The sequence below is a fragment of the Myotis lucifugus genome, unplaced genomic scaffold (genome assembly GCF_000147115.1).
Source record: "Myotis lucifugus unplaced genomic scaffold, Myoluc2.0 scaffold_106, whole genome shotgun sequence".
NCBI classification, from domain to species: domain Eukaryota; kingdom Metazoa; phylum Chordata; class Mammalia; order Chiroptera; family Vespertilionidae; genus Myotis; species Myotis lucifugus.
Genome location: NW_005871154.1, coordinates 2843323 through 2861587, shown reverse-complemented (window position 1 = coordinate 2861587; position 18265 = coordinate 2843323). Strand labels below are relative to the sequence as shown.

At 47.9% G+C, this 18265-nt stretch overlaps 1 protein-coding gene across 2 annotated transcripts in view; it reads right to left on the bottom strand.

The window, feature by feature from the left end:
- ME3 (malic enzyme 3) overlaps positions 1–18265 on the bottom strand; it is a 169681-nt gene that overhangs the window by 73623 nt on the left and 77793 nt on the right. For both annotated transcript variants that reach the window (XM_014459306.2, XM_023757370.1), the window contains exons 3-4: positions 18023–18156; positions 15057–15206 (exon numbers count right to left, since the gene is read on the bottom strand). In XM_014459306.2, coding sequence (XP_014314792.1) covers positions 15057–15206; positions 18023–18156 — 284 coding nt within the window. The remainder of the gene's footprint in view (positions 1–15056; positions 15207–18022; positions 18157–18265) is intronic.

Sequence of the window (18265 nt, the reverse complement as noted above, 5' to 3'; positions counted from 1 at the left end):
TGAGAATAGTTGAGTCAGCTCCAGCCTGAGTTTGATTTCTGATGCTCTGTGCTTACTGGAGTAGAGTTTATGAAAATATGGTCCATGCGCGACCAGTGTAGTTCATAAACTTCTCACGGGAAAATAAGTTGTGGGTAGTTTTAAAATGGAGAATCTTGAGCCCCACTCTTGACCCAACAAATCCAAATCTTGGGAAAGGGAACTGGAGTTAGTACTTTTTAAAAAGTGGACTCTTAGGAAAGTTTAAAACCACTGGCCTAGGTAGAGGTTTACTCTCAAACACTGACCTCCCAATTTGATCATCAGAATAATTTAATTACCTATTTATCTTAATTATTCTATGCAGCGCCTTACCTGATTTTGTTTGACTATTATTTGAATCCAAATTTCCTGTACTGTCTTTGTCTAGAGAGAGAATTTCTCTATTCTTCACTTTGGTTACCCCCACACCTCCCCATACAATTCAAGGAGGTTCATTCTAGCTTCATTTATTCTTCCAATCAGTAAAAAGGTTACCATGGCAACTTCACATCTATGTCCCTCCCCTAGGCTGCAGATGAGAAGCATTCAGTGGCTCACACAAGGTCCATCCTGCACCAGCAGGCAAAAGCAACCTATTGAACCTTATTTGTGATGAGGACTCAACATTGTTCTTAATGCTCTGGAAGCAAGGATTCTGGAAATGCAGGCCATGATCTCATTCCACTCCAGCTATTGAGTTCTTCCCAACTGACAGGACTGGAATTGGGGATAGAGTTATTTTGCAAATAATGGATGAAGTCTGTTCTTTAATTATTGCAGTAAGGTGGAAACTCTGCAATCACTTATATCTCTCTAGCCTAGCTTTTAAATACAATTACATTCCAGAAACACATTTTAAGTGCCTACTGTGTTCCAGGTCCTATCAAGTCTTCCTGCTGAAGATTCTTAAAGGAATCAAACCACTTTTACATTACCATTTGAAAATTTTAAGACAATGCATTTTAAACAAAGTTTACTTTCTTTGTCTTTAAGTAGCCATTAATGATAGAGGCTCACTCCTCTAAGATTCTATTAGAAGTCATCAGGAAAATAAGTCTCCAAGTTTCCCCTACCCATTGATCCTATTCTTCTATCTACCAATCCTTCCAACCATCTTCCTTCCATCCATCTCATAAGAACCACACATACGCCAGGCTCTGTGCTGGGTGCTAGGTATCCAATAGTGAGTTAAACAAACATGGTTCCTGCCCATCAGAGGTTCCCAGTCCAGCAGTGGAAAGATCGTCCTGGATGGCAAATAGAAAGTTCCAAACTCTAGGTCCCATTCTAATTCTTACTCTTTGTACAACCTCAGGGAGTCACTTAACCTCTGGGACCCTCATTTCCTCATGCGAAAGGGGCTGCCCTGTGTGTTTCCCAGAGCTGTTGGCAGGTTTGCATTTGAATTCACTCTAAAACTTCAAACTCACGCGAGAGGGGCTGCCCTGTGTGTTTCACAGAGTTAGATTAAAATGAGATTTGAACTGTGTTGAGCTAATTAATTCCATCTCTTTGCAGACACGGTCCCACCTAAGGGGCCTGTGGCTGTTCTCAAAGTTCTCCAAGGTGGGAAAGGCCTCAGCCTGCCTTGGAGCCCAGCGTGGGAAGCTGTCTGGGAGTTTTGGGTAGCAGGCTGTAGGGGGCATACAGGTAACATCTGTGTTGGCCTCACAGGGTGCTTTTAAAATGAGAGGACATGAAATATCCAGACACCAAATCAAGGGCGTATCATGGGAGCAGGAGCCATGAAGTGCTTGGCATGTCACTGCTACATGCCTGAAGAGCTCTGTCTGTGCAAGTGTGAAGGACCTGCCAAGGGCAGGCCCTGGCTCTCTTCCTGAGACTCTAACCGGGCACCGCCACATGGCACTGCAAATCACAGCCTCGCCTCACCCCGTCTGCCCGCAGGGGACTGCAGCTGAGACTGAGGCACAGGGGACTCTTGCTGGTATCTGTTGCCACTTTCACTAAGGACCGTGTTTGCCTTGTTGTTGCAGTTTTGGAGGACATATTTGTGGACACATGACTCAGAAACGATGCTGAGTTTGAGCACTGCAGGACAAGAGGGAGTTCCACTGTGGAAGGAGGGAGAGGCCTTGGAATAGGACAGACTTGGGTTTGAACCTGCCACTTGGCTCCAGGCAAGTCACCCTGAACTGCTCCTCTGTGACATGGGGACAACAATACATTCTGATTTCTCAGAGGTACTAAAGGTCCCATGACTATCATGGTACTGGCCACTCAATGACAGGAAGTAGTCCTAGTTATTATAATCCACCTCATTTCTGGAGTCCACGCTCAGTGTTCTAGGACTGTCATCACACCACGACACAGTTCAAATCTCATGAATCTGCCTCTCACTTTCACTGTCACATCCAAGCAGTGTCCGTGTGCTGCCTATGCCTCTTTGTCAGCACCCTGCGTTTGCACCCTTCACCTCCACACCAATCAGGCTCTTCCCTCCTCGTGCTTCAGTTAATACAGCAGGTTCCAGTGAGTTCTCCTCTCCAGTCTTCTGAGAATTATCCTCTTTAAGAAATACTTTGAGACAACCCCCCTCTCAAAAGTGAGCCGTGATCCCTGACTCATGTAAGCCAAACGCCTCACTTGGTCTCATCAGCCTTCCCTTCCCACCTCGTCAGCAGAGTGATCTCCTCACACACCCTACACGTGCCTGGTGCCGTCGCGGTGGGGAGTCCTCTGTCTGGACCAGGAAGGACACCGCAGGCAGCAACGGGGTGTGTGTTGTGGAGCCTGGGTTTGACTTGTGGCTCTATCAGGCGCTAGATATGTAACCCTTTTCAGGCTACTTTAACCTCAGCTTCCTCTTCATGACAAGGGCCTAGAGTACTACATACCACGAGAGATGCTGAGGGGCCTCAGAGAGCCAAGCACCTAAAGACAGCCTGGCGCACTGGAAGCTCTGAATAAATAAACGTTTGCTATTGTTATATGACAGAGTGATTCAGGAAGGGGAATTGCTTTCAGCTGTAGGTAACAGAAAACTGTGACTCAACTGGCCGGAAAGAGGAAATTTACTTCAGAAAACAAGAAGTCCAGGGGAAGGTGGCTCCAGGAATTGTTTATTGAGTGGGTCAACAATGCCACCAAGGATGCAGGCTCCCAGTACTGCCATCCTTGGGATTACAGGCCTGTTCCCAGGGCTGTTTCCCTCATGACTGCAGGAGGGCATCCCCGTTCCAGCGTCCCAGGCAGACAGGAAAACGTCGGGGAAGAAGAAGCTCTCATGTGATAAGAAAAACCTTCCCAGAAGTCCTCTGGCAAATCCTCTCTCATCTCTGTGGCCAGAATTGTCACTTGCAAGGGGACACTATCATTGGCTGGGACTTACTAGTACTGACTGCTTAGTGCTGGGAAGGGCCAAGTCTTCCTCGGGCATATGGCCATTTAGGGAAAGAAAGAGAACTGGAAAAACTTCCACATAAAGCTGGGGTTTTGTTAAAAAGGAGGAAGGGGCAATTAGCATTGTCTTCTACATCCCCAGTCCCGAGAGTCTGTGATTCCTGGCTTGTTCCACCCACACGTGTTGCTTATGCAGTCCCTCCCACTTGGAACCCATCCGATAAAACTTTGGATGCCAGGGTCTGTGCTGGGCCACTTTCCCAATGCAATTCAAAGTCTTTCTCTCAAGATCTTGATCAAGAACCAACAATTCAGTGGAGAGATTTCTTACCGTATTGAATTACCTCAATCGTTTCAAAGTAAACTAGACGATGCACACCACACTTAACTGACTGGCTTATGGCACCTTCACGCTGCTCTTCGCCTCAGTTGGGCTGTAAACTCCTCAAGGACAAGCAGCAAGAATAAACGATTCCATTTGGATCTTTCATGCACTAATGGGGGCCAATCATAAAGATGGTGCTTAGTCAGTGCATGTTGAACCTAATCAGAAGAAAGTCTTTAAGTGCTTCCTCTGGTAGATGCCTGAAGGTACTGTGCTTGGCACCATGGGAGATCCAGGGGAGAGCAAGATAGTTCATTTCCCCCCTGAAGCTTGTGATCCAGAGAGGACCACCTATGATAAATCATGAGAAGTTGGAGAAGTCCATCTTCCACCACTCACATTACCTTTTTTCCTTTCAGCTTTTCCACTTGCTCCCCTCCAGTCACCTGCTGGACAATGTGGACACCACATTGGAAGCCCTGCCTGAGCTTGTTTCCATCGCAAGTACCTAAGACAGGATCTTTGTGATCCATTCCTCTCATCCCTCATCCGTTCAAACAAAAAACCTATCCTTCCTAAGCCCCAATCCCTATGGTCTCAGGAAATGCTGGTTTAAGATGAGTCTCTAAGAAATCAGTTCATGCATGAAGTTTGCAATGCTACCCGTCCAGGGCACCTGGGAAATCTGAAGGTATTCCTGTAGGTGCAATGGACTAACACAAGAACATGACTGTAATAATGGAACTTAGGGGCTGGCCAGCTGGTGGGGTTCTTTTCTGACAAGACGGTCTTTGCTTTTCTTCAAGAAATTCCACAACAATGATCCTTTATTCGTCCTCTAGTCCAGAACCTTTCAAAAACATTTGCACTGTTTTCAGCATCTCTTAAGAAGCAACTTTTTCTGGACTAAACTTAGTGTGAGCAAGCACAAGCTCTCATGCACTGTACAGGTTAACGGGAGAGCGAGGTCACTTGAGGAGAGGTCTACCCAACGCCTGCCTGTATGGATGTATTTTCTTCTCAGTAAGGAAATTCTCCCACACAGATTCCTTTGATCACCATGACTGGGATTGCCAGGGACAGAGGAGGAAAAGGAAAGTCAGATAAAAAAGAAACAAAAATCAGTTTGCTTGCCCTAACCCGCTTGGCTCAGTGGATAGAGCATCGGCCTGTGGACTCAAGGGTCCCAGGTTTGATTCCAGTCAAGGGCATGTACCTTGGTTGTGGGCATATCCCCAGTAGGGAGTGTGCAGGAGGCAGCTGATTGATGTTTCTCTCTCGTCGATGTTTCTAACTCTCTATCCCTCTCCCTTCCTCTCTGTAAAAAATCAATAAAATATCTTTTTTAAAAATCAGTTTGCTTAAATTGTCAGGGAAATCTGCTTTTCGCTAAAGGAAGTCAAACCCAGGGCAGTCTAGTCTAGTTAATCAATAACCAGAGCAGGAAAAGATAATCCTTGCATCTGTGTGGGGCTGCTTAACCATTCTCACCTTCACTGTCAGCCTCCAAACGCATGGATGGCGAGGTGTGTCCTTGGACCTCCCCACACAGCAAGCTGCTCCTGCTGGAAGCTCAAGTCCCAGGCAGGGCACATGTATTAAATACAAACTCACTCATGTTTGTTTTGTGTTTTTTGTATGTCAATCTCAAAACTCCCTCTAAAAAAGAATAAACCAATTACTTCAGTGATTGAAACCCATGTAATTCAGTCACAAAAACAAATGATCCTTTTCTCCTCCATCTCTCTGTCCCAAAGTGTTTCAGTGATGTGGGATCCAGATACAATTTAATTTACTCCACATGGCATGGTGACATTGGGGTCACAGAGCCGAACAACCTCACACTTTAGAAGGACTCCTCGTGCCACCTTCCTCAGATACATTCCAGTTCCCAAGCCATGGCACCGAGCAGTCCTAGACAGACCCTGGACTGCCCAGCTGGTCTGCCTGGGCAGGTGCCATGTGTGAGTCAGAGTTCTCAGCAAAAGTGACACCTCTGCAGATAAGCCTGCAAGCTTATTCTTGGCAGAAAATGAAAAGTACATGTCTTCATCTACTTCTGAATTTCCCTCCCTTAAATGTCAGAAACCTTAGAGGCAAATTTACAGCACAGTTCTCTAATCTGCTCAAAAATTACAGACTGTAAGGGTTGGAAGGAGCCCCTGAGCTCACCTAGCAAAATCCTTTCTTTTTATAAATGAGAAAATTGAGGCCCAGAAAGCGAGGGGGGGGAGGGGGATTGACTGAAGGTCACCCTGATAAAACTGGGAGCAGGCCTCTATCTCATGACCCTAGCTCTTTCTACTCATGCACGGTGAAGCCTGGAAGTTTCTACTCCTTCTGCTTGAGTCAGATGGGCTCTATTCATTTTTCTTTTTTAAAATATATTTTTTATTGATTTCAGAGAGGAAGGGAGAGGGAGAGAGAGATAGAAACATCAATGATGAGAGAGAATCATTGATTGGCTACCTCTTGCACGCCTCCTACTGGGGATTGAGCCTGCAACCTGGGCATGTGCCCTGACAGGGAATTGAACCGTGACCTCCTGGTTCATAGGTCGACCTTAACCACTGAGCCACGCCAGCTGTGCTCTATTCATTTTTCAGTGAGCAACTTTTCACCAGCCTTTAATCTAATGGTTTTCAAAGTGTTTGTGCCCCAGCAGCATCAGCATCATGGGGAACTTGCTGGATATGCCAGTCCTCTGGCCCCATCCCAGACTTGCTGAATCTGTGTTCACCAGCCCTTCAGGGGATTTTAACGCATACTACAGTTTGAGATGCCCTACTTTAATGTTAGCCCCACCCACCCGGTTAGCAAAGGGATCAGACCCATCTAGTTTCACAACTTTTTCAGTTTGGCTCTTCTAGTGACCTAAGGCAGAAGTTCCCTTAGTTACCTGCGAAGGAGGAGAGCTTATTGCAAATTTGCGGACAGGCGCTGGAGTGGAAGGCTACCATGAACCGAGGCAGCTCTAGGGCCCGTCACCGCTCTGCCTGTTTTCCCCTCGTTCTCTCTCACCTGTGCTGGGCTCCTCTCCCCCACAGATCCCTTCCTTTCCTTCCTACTCTTTTGTTCCTTCATAGCTGGTATTTGCCTTTGATCTACCATGACGCGACTATGAGGTCTGAACCATTGCATCCTTTTGCTTTTCCCCTTCCTAACTGGAACATTTTTTTCCATATAGCTTTTCCTATGGCTCAGTTCACATTCCTGCAAAGGGTGCCATCTGGCCCCGCTCATCTTTGGAGCCAGGCCCCGTGGGTCAGATGCTCATCCAAATGACCGCCTACCTTTGGTCTGATGCTTTTTCCCACCTAACCAACCACTGGCAGGATGAGTGAGCCGCTTGGGAGAGGGGAGACTTCTGTGCCTGCTCCCAGTGATAGGGGTTTCAGGAGGAAATTGAGGGAGGGAGGAGGAAAGCACACGTGAGACTCCCCCGCACTGTCCCCCGCCACTACCCTGTGAATGAGACACGAGGGAACTCGGCAGTGGGGTGCACCAGCTTGTCTTACTGAGGGCTGAGTTGGAGGTGAAGGTTGTGTTATATTACATGACCCTACTCTTCACTATACTGCCAGGCTGGGGTGGCCTGGGAAATATGGGCTGCAGGTTATCAAATCCCTAAAAGTCACAGAATACCCGTGCCTGGGAGGCACTTCAGCCATCACCCAGCTTCGTGGTTGCCAGCCCTGGCTGCTCATGAGAATCCCTGGGGAGTTTCATTTATTTATTTTTTGTTAATCTTCACCTGAGGATATTTTTTCCATTGATTTTTACAGAGAGTAGAAGGAAGGGGGAGAGACAGAGAGACACATTGATTGGTTGCCTCCTGCACATGCCCCGACCAGGGCCAGGGGTCAAGCCTGCAACCTAGGAACGTTCCCTTGACCAGAATCAAACCTGGGACCCTTCAGTCTGTGGGCTGACACTGTATCCACTGAGCCAAACAGGCTAGGGACCTGGGGAGCTTTGAAAATGAATACTGCCTGGGCCCCACCTCAGGGATTCTGACTTAAAGCTCCCCTCCCCGGAGTGCTTTTAATGCACACCTGTAACCTAGACCCATGCTCTAGCTTGGCCCTCCTAATTGTACAGGTGGGGAAACGGGCTCAGCTACATGAGGTGACTGCGGCTCCCTGAAGTATCTCATTTCTAACTTGGCTCTAGAGTTTGGGTTATTAATCATAAAGGGAGCTGGAAGAGATCCCCGCGGCCTGCACTCCCACCCTATCATTGTTACTGAGACTAAAGAGCTAAGTGACTTGCCTACGGAGTCACAGTCAGAAAGAGGGATGCAGGGGCTCGAACCCACATCGCCTGACTCCTAGCCCAGTGCTCTGTCCATCACGTCTCGGCTGGAGGACAGAAGGGGACAGATGAGGAGCTAAGCAGGCCCAGCTGCAGACCGCGTGCTCGCTCTGCTCGGGAAGCCCTGCCAGCGCACAGCTGGAACAGTTTGGCAGAGGAGCCTGGGCGTAATTGGACGTGGCGCAGGCTCGGCCAAAGGAATCAGCACTTTTGGGTCCTGAGGATGGGGAGGAGGCGGCTGGTCTGACAGGCTAATCTTTGTTTTCTGCCTGCCTCCCAGTTATGCCGAGTGTGTGTGTGTGTGTGTGTGTGTGTGTGTGTGTGTGTGTGTGTGTGTGGTGTTCCTGATGGGCTGACAGCTGTGTTGGAGTCCAGATTGGTAACTGTGCCTTATGTCAGGGGTCTTCTGGCATTTGCTGAGATAAGGTTGCCTTCATTTTCCAGAATAGCTTTGGTTAAGGTGTTGGCACCCGTTTGTGATGTAAGTGGCTAGAAATGGCTTTCGTGGGCATTTAGGAAGCATAGGCCTGTGCCCAGGAGCCCCTTTGTGGGAGAGGGAGTAGTGGTGGAGGTGGTTGAAGATATAAGGGTTGCCATGCAGAAACAGAAACAAACAAACGAACATGAGGCAAGGGCTCACCAGACATAGTGAGTGGGAGCCTTATCCCACCTTTTGAGGAGGTTACAGCGAGGGGGAGGAGATAAGAAAAGTAATGCCCCTTTAAGCTTGTGAGGAACTTTTCAAGTGATGAAGCATGTTCGCACACATTTAGCTCATCTGACCTTCACAACAACTGCACAAGGTCGGCAGTTCCTGTGATCCAGGCTTGGGGAGGTGGGGTAGCCGGGCTCCATGGCCACACGGCTATTAAAGCGGGAGCTGGCCCGCTCCCTCCGATTCCAGCCCCAGGGCTCTGTCTACCATAGCATACTGTGTTTGCGCGCGCATGTGTGTGCATGCACGCCCCCCTCAAACGCACAGACAGGTCACACAAGGGAGTTTATGTGAAGGCAAGAATGCAGGTGTTGATTTCTGAGGTGTCATGGTTACCAGGGCCACAAGAAGCTGGACCATGAATGCAGTAAACACAGGGAATTGGCTCTGGGTCAGCTGCAAAGTCTCAGATAAATTTGCCTTAGTTTTCATCTGGGTAGGATTGTTGTAGGGCTCAGAGATAAATACGTGAAGCAGGTAGCCTAGAGCCCACCATGAGCATCATACATGTTCACTAAATGGCAGCTGTTAATATCCTGTGTACGTATTACTGGCCTGTGTGCAGAAAGCCACCTGTCTGCATGTGACAGACAGCAGCCTGGCTCAGGGCCATCGGCTGCTGGCTTTGTCCAAATCCAAATATGCCTTCAGGTAGCAGCCTCTGATTGGTGAAACCAGGTCCCAGGTCCTATCCTCACCTTCCTCACTCTCCTCAGCTAAGTCCTCACAGGTAGCTAGGATTTGCTAGTTAAGCACAAGTACTGATCACGTAAGGTATGAAGCAAACAACAGAGCTTGGAGGCATTTCAGAGGACTGAGTTGCCCTGTTGTTTTATAGTTTAGAGCAGTGGTTCTCAACCTTGGCTGCACATGAGAATCACCTGGGAATCTTTTTAAAATCCTGATTTCTGGGCCTCATCCTCTGGAAATTCTGTTTCTTTGTTATGGGGTAGGGAGGGCCACAACATTAGTAACAAAGAAACAGAATTTCCGGAGGATGAGGCCCAGAAATCAGGATTCTAAAAAGATTCCCAGGTGATTCTCATGTGCAGCCAAGGTTGAGAACCACTGGTTTAGATTCTTGGGTGGGGTGACTGTGTCAGATGGTAGATCTTGGGGGTGCCGGGTCAGGCAGATCACAGCTGCTAAGCACCTAGACAGGCTGGGTCCTTTTCACGTGGAATCTCACAGAATCCTCACAAGCAGCCACTTGAATGGGCATTATTCCCATTTTTCACGTGAGGAGACTGAGGAGGTGCTAAGTTAATTATCAGAAGTCACCAGGAGCTGGGATTCAAGGCCAAGCCTGCTGGGTTCAAAATCTGTGCTCTTTTCACCACTTGCAACCCAGCCCTCGTCACCCATGAAGGTTGGGCTCCACACAGAGGCTGGGAAATGTCCCAGGTGTGTGCCTATTGCTGGGAGCCCCAGAGGACAAGGAGGGTGAAGTCAGAGCTGGTCTAGAGGGAGGCGGCCTGGGGCGGGGACAGTGTTTGCTCACCCTGGACAGCAAACTACAGTGCATTGGCTTCCTCCTTGCAAACCTTCCTGTTCCGTCCTGGCTTCCCACCCAGCCTCACCTCTGGCTTTCATCTCTTCCAAGTCACACACCAGGGGCATTCCTTCCCGCTAGGCTAGCCAGGCTCCCTGGCCCATGCAGAGGGTCTGCCAGGGAAGAAGCAGGATGGGCAGGGGAGGCTCCACAGAGCCCAGGGCCTTCTGCTATGTCTCCTCTGCCCAGGGATACTAGGTGCCCCAGAGACACTCCGCTATCTCCCTCGTGAGGCGATGCAGAGCCCCAGGCTGGTGGGAGGTTCAATTTTAGCACCAGCTGGACCTAATTAGCGTGGGGGTAGAGGGGCAGTCCCTTTCACAGAGGACTCCATTGTTGCTGGGAAGCTGGCAGGCATGTTTATCATTTCAGAAAGAGCTGGCTCTCTCCATCTTGGCCTCAGAGCTGTCCTCCCTTCAGATGCTAATCCTCTGTAAAGCCATTCCCAGCCAGGCCTCAGATGAAGCTCAAGGCTGGGGTGGGGCCCAAACTCTCATTTCCCTCAGGAGCAAGGCAGGTGTGGAATCAACACCTGGAAAGCGGCCAAGTGGAAACCTGGAGCAACAGCTCAAAATGTCACATGTCATACGGCTTAATTGGGTAAATCGCCTGAAGAAGGGTTCGCAAAACACATGAGGGAAGTCTGTACCAAGAGTGACGAATGCAAGAGGATGGTTCCTTTTGCCTGAGCCTGCTTCAGCCCCACCCAGCCTGGGCCCAGGACCTGGCTGCAGCCTTCCCTCCCAGGAGAGGCTCGGGAAACAGCATCTAGCAATCCTTGCCTTAGACCCCTGGGCAACCAAATATTCCTGGGGCTGCAAGGACACCCTTGCCCCAATGCCCACCAAAGGTGCCCATTCCCAAACGACAGGAGGCAGCTAACTGGAGTGGTTACCTGTCCCACTCTGGCTCAGACTGCATGGGTTTGAGTCCTGGCTTTGCAGCTTATGAGCTCTGTGACTTTGGGCAAGTTATTTCTCTGTGACTCAGTTTTCTCATCTACAAATGGGATGATTATAGTACCAACTACTTATGGGGGTTGTAGTAATGAAATGAGTTAATACATTAATGGTTTTAGGATAGTACCTGGCCTCTAGCAAGCAGTTATCAGTATGCTTTTTTCTGTTCTGGTTCCAGTTCAATTGTGGGTTCCATGTGGGTTTGCACCTCTGTTTTTCATGCTATGTGCCCAGCTCTTGCAGCATCCCCTCTACAGCTACTCAAGGCTAACCAGATCCTCTGAGCTCAAGTGGTTGGCAAGGTCCCATTTCTACCCACATGGACCCCCATTCTGCCATGTTCCTCTTCATCTCTGATCCACTGAGAACCACCAGTGGGGCCTGCACCTGAGTCTGAAACAGCTCCCCATTAATCCACCCCCCAAGTAGTTAGGCAGAACCCCTGTTCAGTTCTCCTATCCAGCCCCTCTACTCTCCTACTTCACCCACCATGAGGTCCCAGAAGCCATACATTCTAGCAAGAGAGAGGTAAGGTGCTTGGATTCATTTTTCATGACCCAGATCTAACATCACCTCTTTGGTGTGGCTTTCCCTGATTCAGTCCAAATTCTGATTTTACCAATTGCCTGCCAATGGTGATCTTGGACAAGTTCCTCTTCTCTGGCCACCTCAATACCCTCATCTGTAAAATGGAGATACTGTTACTGAACTAACCTTACAGGACATTGGAAGGTTCCATTATAGGCCAATGGGTGTGGAGACGTAGCTCCCCTCCCCTACCCCTCCTTTTCAGGTGCAGGAGATGGGAAGATACCCAAGTGAGCTGACTACCCTGGTGTCTACACAGCCTATAAAACCAAGCCCTTCCCTGGAATGGCTGTTCCCTCCTTCTCTACACATGGAATTCCTAGTCAACCTTCAAGGACCAACCCAAATATTATCTCTTCTGTGAAGCATTCCTGCTGCCCAGAGGGAAAATAAATTTTCCTCTCCCTTGTATTCCTGTAATTCTTTGTCCCTGTTATATCTCCTATTTCCTTATAACTCTTATTATATTTAACTTATATTATTATTACCTCCCCCCCCACTCTGCTAGTAAATAGCTTGAGGTCAAAAACAGATTTCATTCATTGGGATAACTTTACAGTGTCTACATGATGCCCAGCACTAGTTGCTCCATAAATGTTCATTAATTCAAATTTAGTCTGGTGTGTTCCCTGGATTGTGGAGTGGGCTCTGGAGGCAAATTCTACCTTCATGGGACTGTTGCCTATTCAGGTTTCTGACCCTATTCAGGTTTCAAACCTTAGACTGGTTTGCCTGGAACCAACAACAGAATCCACAATCTAGTGCATGGAGTCTGTGGAAGGAGGGATTCCACACAGCCTGGGAGTGGGAGGTGAGAGTGGGACGGCCTCACAGTTCCATAAGGTCTCAGCTGTAAGCCAGAGGAGGCAGTGATCCATGCCTTAAGGGCTAAAGGACTTCTCTAGGTAACACTGGGTTTTGAAAGAGCCAAATCATGTCTGTAGTTAAATGTGTTAGTTCATTATATGGTCAATGACTCTGCTTTCTTTCTACAAATTTAGAAGTGCATATGCATAACATGACTCTACATTTATTAATCCTTCCTTCCTTCTTTAATAGTTACTGAAGGAAACAGACACATACATTTATGCCAGGCACCTTATCCATGATCACATCTTACCCCAAGAATGATCATTTGAGGTGGGTGGTATTATTACCTCTATTTCAGAAACGTGGAAATTAAGGCTGAGAGAGGATAAGAAACTTGCCCAAGGTCAAGGAGATACAACTCCCAGCCAGCACACAAGGCTATTTTCCCATCCGCGAGGCAATTACCTGCCAAGCACTGGTCTCGAATACACAATGGATCTGACATGTTTCCTACCCCCCAAGAAATGAGTGTTCCAGGAAAGGAGACTGATACACAGATAATTAAAAACACAAGGTGCAAAAATAAAACTATGGACTAGAAGTATGTGTAAGAGCTTGTGGGGGAGGCTGAGAAGGCAGTGACCAGCTCAGCGTGAGGTGACCAGGGAAGGCTCCACAGAGAAGCTGACTCCTGGGCCTTTAAGGATCACCTGAATTTTGATGGATAGAGAATGAGGACAGGAGAGAATGCAGGAGTTTGAGGCAGAGGGGACCACATCTGCAAAGGTGTGCAGGAGGAGAACACCAGGTGTTCTTGGGCATGGAGAATATAGATCAGTGTAGCTAGAACATAGGATTTCTGACTATGAGCTGGGCTACGACAGGCTTAATTTTGTCAAAGTGTTGCACTTGTTTCTTGAAGGCCTAGGGGGCTGCTGATGGCCTTGGAGGAGAGAATGACTGGAACTGAGCTGCACTGTGGAGGGAGGACCTGGAAGCACTGTTTCTGGGTAGGAACTGGGAGGTAAATAGGATCCTGCATCCTTTAGAAATGTACCACGAGCTCCCCATGTCTCTTTCCTGTTGAAAGAGGCAGCTTAAACACCACGACTGCTCCGGGACCATGGTTCAGTGTCTCACCCCAATAGAGCTGCAGAAGCATGGCTGCTCTGAGTGGTGAGGACATATCTGCTTCAACAGCTGGACACCCCCATCAAGACGAGGCCTGATACGATGTCTCTGCCAGTGGTAACAGTGGGACCAGGAGAGGATGAGAACGGGCATCGGGGGTGCCAGTGATCGGTGTGCAGTGCTCATCCCAAATGTTGGCTTTAGCCCTGGAGGACTGCTTTTCCAAATTCACAAGATGTTCTAGATCAGTGGTTCTCAACCTTCTGGCCCTTTAAATACAGTTCCTCATGTTGTGACCCAACCATAAAATTATTTTCGTTGCTACTTCATAACTGTAATGTTGCTACTGTTATGAATCGTAATGTAAATATCTGATATGCAGGATGGTCTTAGGCGACTCCTGTGAAAGGGTCGTTCGACTGCCAAAGGGTCTCGACCCACAGGTTGAGGACCGCTGTTCTAGATCCATACTTGCATGTTCCTCACATGGCACATAATTTATAAACAGATTTATAAATTCTCTATGAATGTGAATTACACATCTGTGCACAGTACATTGTATATGTACATATTCCACCACAGACTAAAACTGTGTTCCATTATGTACGATAAACCCCGGTGGCTCTTATATCATTAGTGCTAGAATTATATGTATATTGGTAATTACCAGGCACCTTGCACTGAAGACCTTTTGAAAATTCTCCCATGAAAAACAAAAACACCCAAGCAATCTCTGGAAATTCGCCCCCAAATTCTTTGGCTCTAAAAGAAATTGGTAGTGCCAATTTCTTTTTTGCCTAACAAAATGACATTTTATGTGGAATCTGAGTCAATCCCAAAGGAAGGAATACTGGTTCTTTGAGTCAGCAAAAGAATTCACTCTGCTGTCTGACACTCTGTTATTCATTGGTGCAGACTGGCAATAGAGCTGTTGGTACTTTGGAGAGGACCAGAAAAACAGGGGTAGTGGGGGAGATGTTAGGTAGATAATGAGAGAAAAAAACTGAAATGCCTCAGGCCAACTCTGGACAACACATCGGGCATTTATTCTGAGGTGCAGAAGCTCTGCTATCCTCTTGCTAGATACTCTCTCAGCTCATATCTCCGCTCATGGGGTCATTTTCCTGAGCAAGGGCTTAAAATCAAATGCCTCCTTGTTGGGCTACTTGCCCAACCAGGATGTAGCCTCCTGAGTCCCAATAACCAAGGGCAGCAGAAAGAACTGATCCCTCTCTAGCAGACCTCCCCTCCCTGCGCCCTGGCCCCGAGGTGGCTCACCGGGGCCTGCGGAAGGTCAGGCCGTAGTGCTGACAGGCCAGCCCCACGGTAGGCGTGTACACAATGGGCATGAATTTCTCCACGTCCGACGTCAGCACGCGGTAGAAGAGCTTCTCATTCCGATCTTGGAGTGTCATGAGAATGATGTACCTTGGAAAGGGAGACAAGAAACCACACTGTTCACATGAGCAGCCTGTGTGGCAGCAGGGGAGGCCGCTCATGCAAAGACCCAGGGCTCCCACTCAGCTACCTTCACAGGCAAGTCACCCATCTCCCCAAACATCGATCTCACCACCTATGGAATGTGAAGAGTATTATCTGTCTTATGGTGCTTGTTACTATACATGGTGTAGGTCCTGTCCTAAGTACTTTACATTAATTCATTTCAAACTTCCAATGACTTGTGAGGTAGGTACTACCATGGTTGCTATTTGTGAGACGAAGGAGACCAAGGCACAGAGAAATGAAATGATTCACCAAGTGGCAGAGTCGGGATTTGAACCTAAGCAATCTGACTCCAAAGTCTGTGCTCTCAACCACTGTGCAAGAGGGTTAGTTATGTTACTATTATGTGGACATTAATGAATGAAACAGAACAGTAACATCCTGAGGGTGGAGTAGGGGCAAGGGCACACCGGTGCTATGAGAACTGGCCTCTCCTATCACACAGGGCTGGTTCCTGTCACAGCAGAGTTTGCAAGTGGCCAAGGACCAACTGATCTCAAGAAGCACGTTCCTCCAAAATCTCTCTCTTGTCTATTCCTTGAAACCTGAAATCACTAAGCCCAGGAAAAGAGCCTTTCATTCACACGCCTAAAAATGCAAAGCCTCTGGGAGAAACAAAAACACTCAGGGCTTAGAATTCACAATGAGGTGTGAGTGATTGCTGATATCACAACCTTTCTGGACTGACCACAGTTTGGGAGAGAGTATGGAGGAACTTGAGATCCTAGACTAGAAGGGGGTGAGGTCCTGCAATAGGGGAATGACTTCTAGGTGTGAGGTCAGGGTCCTGGGTTTGAATCCCAGCTCTGCTGTTTACTAACTATGTGACTTTGGGGAAGTCTTGTAATATCGTGGGGCCCCAGCCCAAGGCACTGGTCCAGAATGAAAAATTGTGTTTTAGAAGATATTTTGAGGAAGGGAGGGTTTATGCCTAGAATAGCGAGGATCTCAACTCATTTCTAGTGTAAGAATTTCTTATGCAGTAGCCATTTGTACACATCTCTTCCAAGTTCTGTATTCAGTAATATCAAATTGATAACTTAATCTCAGTCATGGTGAGATTATTCACACCATGAAAATGGGCAAATACTAGAAATCAGGGCTTCCCCACCCCCACCCCAGAACCAGTTATTAAACATTTACCAGCACACCACTGCCCTTATCCAAAAGAAGCTGGGAGCCTCCTTAGTATTTCCTCAAGCACCTGCTGAAATGAGGGGCCCCTGGGAACAAGGGGGGGGCAGGTCAGAGTAGTCAACATACCATGTGCAATAAGCCCTCTGGAGCTCCTAGGATCAGACACATCTCCTACCCCCAGCCTGGCGTGTCTTCCCAGGCATATAAATGATGCCCATCCCGCTGATTTTAATTCTTAGAGTTGAATATCTTTAGGAGAGAGGATATCACTTTGGGATTTACAAATTCTTCTTTGTAAATTTAACAAAAGAAGGAGGTTCAGATTGTTCAGAGTTAGGACACATCTCACGTTGTTAGTTGGATTCATTGTGTACTTTCTGGTTTGCTCTCCAGGGTGACATGGCTAGACCCAGTCTGAGTGGGATGAACAGAGGAAGAGAATATCTGGCCTGTGCTGGAGTATATAGCCTTGGAGTTAATGTGAATAATACACATAGAGGTTAGTGCTTCAAGAGTCGGGGAATTATCCACTGCTGCTTAGAAGCAATGGATGCCATGGGAGGGAACATAGGCAGATGGGTGTGATGACCCTGACAAGCTGCTGAGCTCTGCCCCTAGGGGGACAGCCACACTCTTAACGATTCAAAGTCTTGGCCATTGAGCTCTATAGATACGTAGGGGGAACCCTCCCTGCTTCCTACACTTCAGCAAGGTGACATGTTTATTTAACACACTCTTACATAGTATGTACTATATGCAAGGCACTGTTCTAAGCACATCACAAATACTAATGTGTTTAATCCTCATTATAGCCTTCTGAGTTAGGAGTGACCCAGAGAGGCTAAGTAACTTTCACTACTAAAGGTAAAATGATGGTTTGAATTCATTCTAGCATTAGAATCTAGCCTCTTAGCTGTGGGGTAGCAGAGACGTCAACAGCACAGATTCTGGAGCCAGCTACTTGTGGTCAAGTCCTGGCTTTTCCATGTGAACTGTGGTCACGATGTGGTCACAACCTTCTTTAGTAAAGCTGACCCTGTCATTCCCATTTTCCTCTTCATGTCTATGATCCCACTGGTGAGAACCCAGGAGGGTGGCAGGATTATTAACTGCTCCCCATAAGCCGCCAACATATGACATACCAGGTCCTTCCCAAGGTGTCCCTGTCCATTTCTCCTCTTTTCTACCATGTTCCCCTTGTTCCAGGAACCTGGGCCATGTACCACTTACTTAACACACCTATCCCTATAGCTTTACTCTACTTGTTCTCCTATGAAATGCCATCCGTGAACCCACTGCTGTCTGCTGTAGTCCTGTCGGTGCTTCTGGGGCTGACTCAGGTCCCATCTCTTCCCAGTGGCCCTCCCAAATTCCACTGGTTGGAATTCAGTTTCTCTTCCCAGTCCTCCCAGGACATGCCTCCATCATAACAATCCCTGTCCCTTAGGGAGATCACCACCCCTTTTGAAGGTTGGGCTGGGTTTGGAATTTCTTGAAAAGGCTCTCAGTCTTTCCTGGTTGGAGAGTAAACAGAAAACACTCTTCGGACCACAGGAAACAGTGGAGCCCAGGTCTAGGCAGAGAGAGCAGATCTAGGCACTGACTTGTCCAGGTCGCTCTGCTGCCGCTCGTAGGATTTCATGACCCGGAGGAGCTGGATGTCCTGGCTCAGAAAGCAGGGGGGGATTAGGCCATGGATCCCAAGCTGCATCCTTTCTTCAAGTGTAAAGGCCATCCCCTGGGGAGAACAAGAGCAAAACAGACATATAAATGGATATGCAAGAAACCAAGGAACAGAACAGGTTTATCTACAGACAGGCCAAAGTCACTGTGACCCAACAGAACAG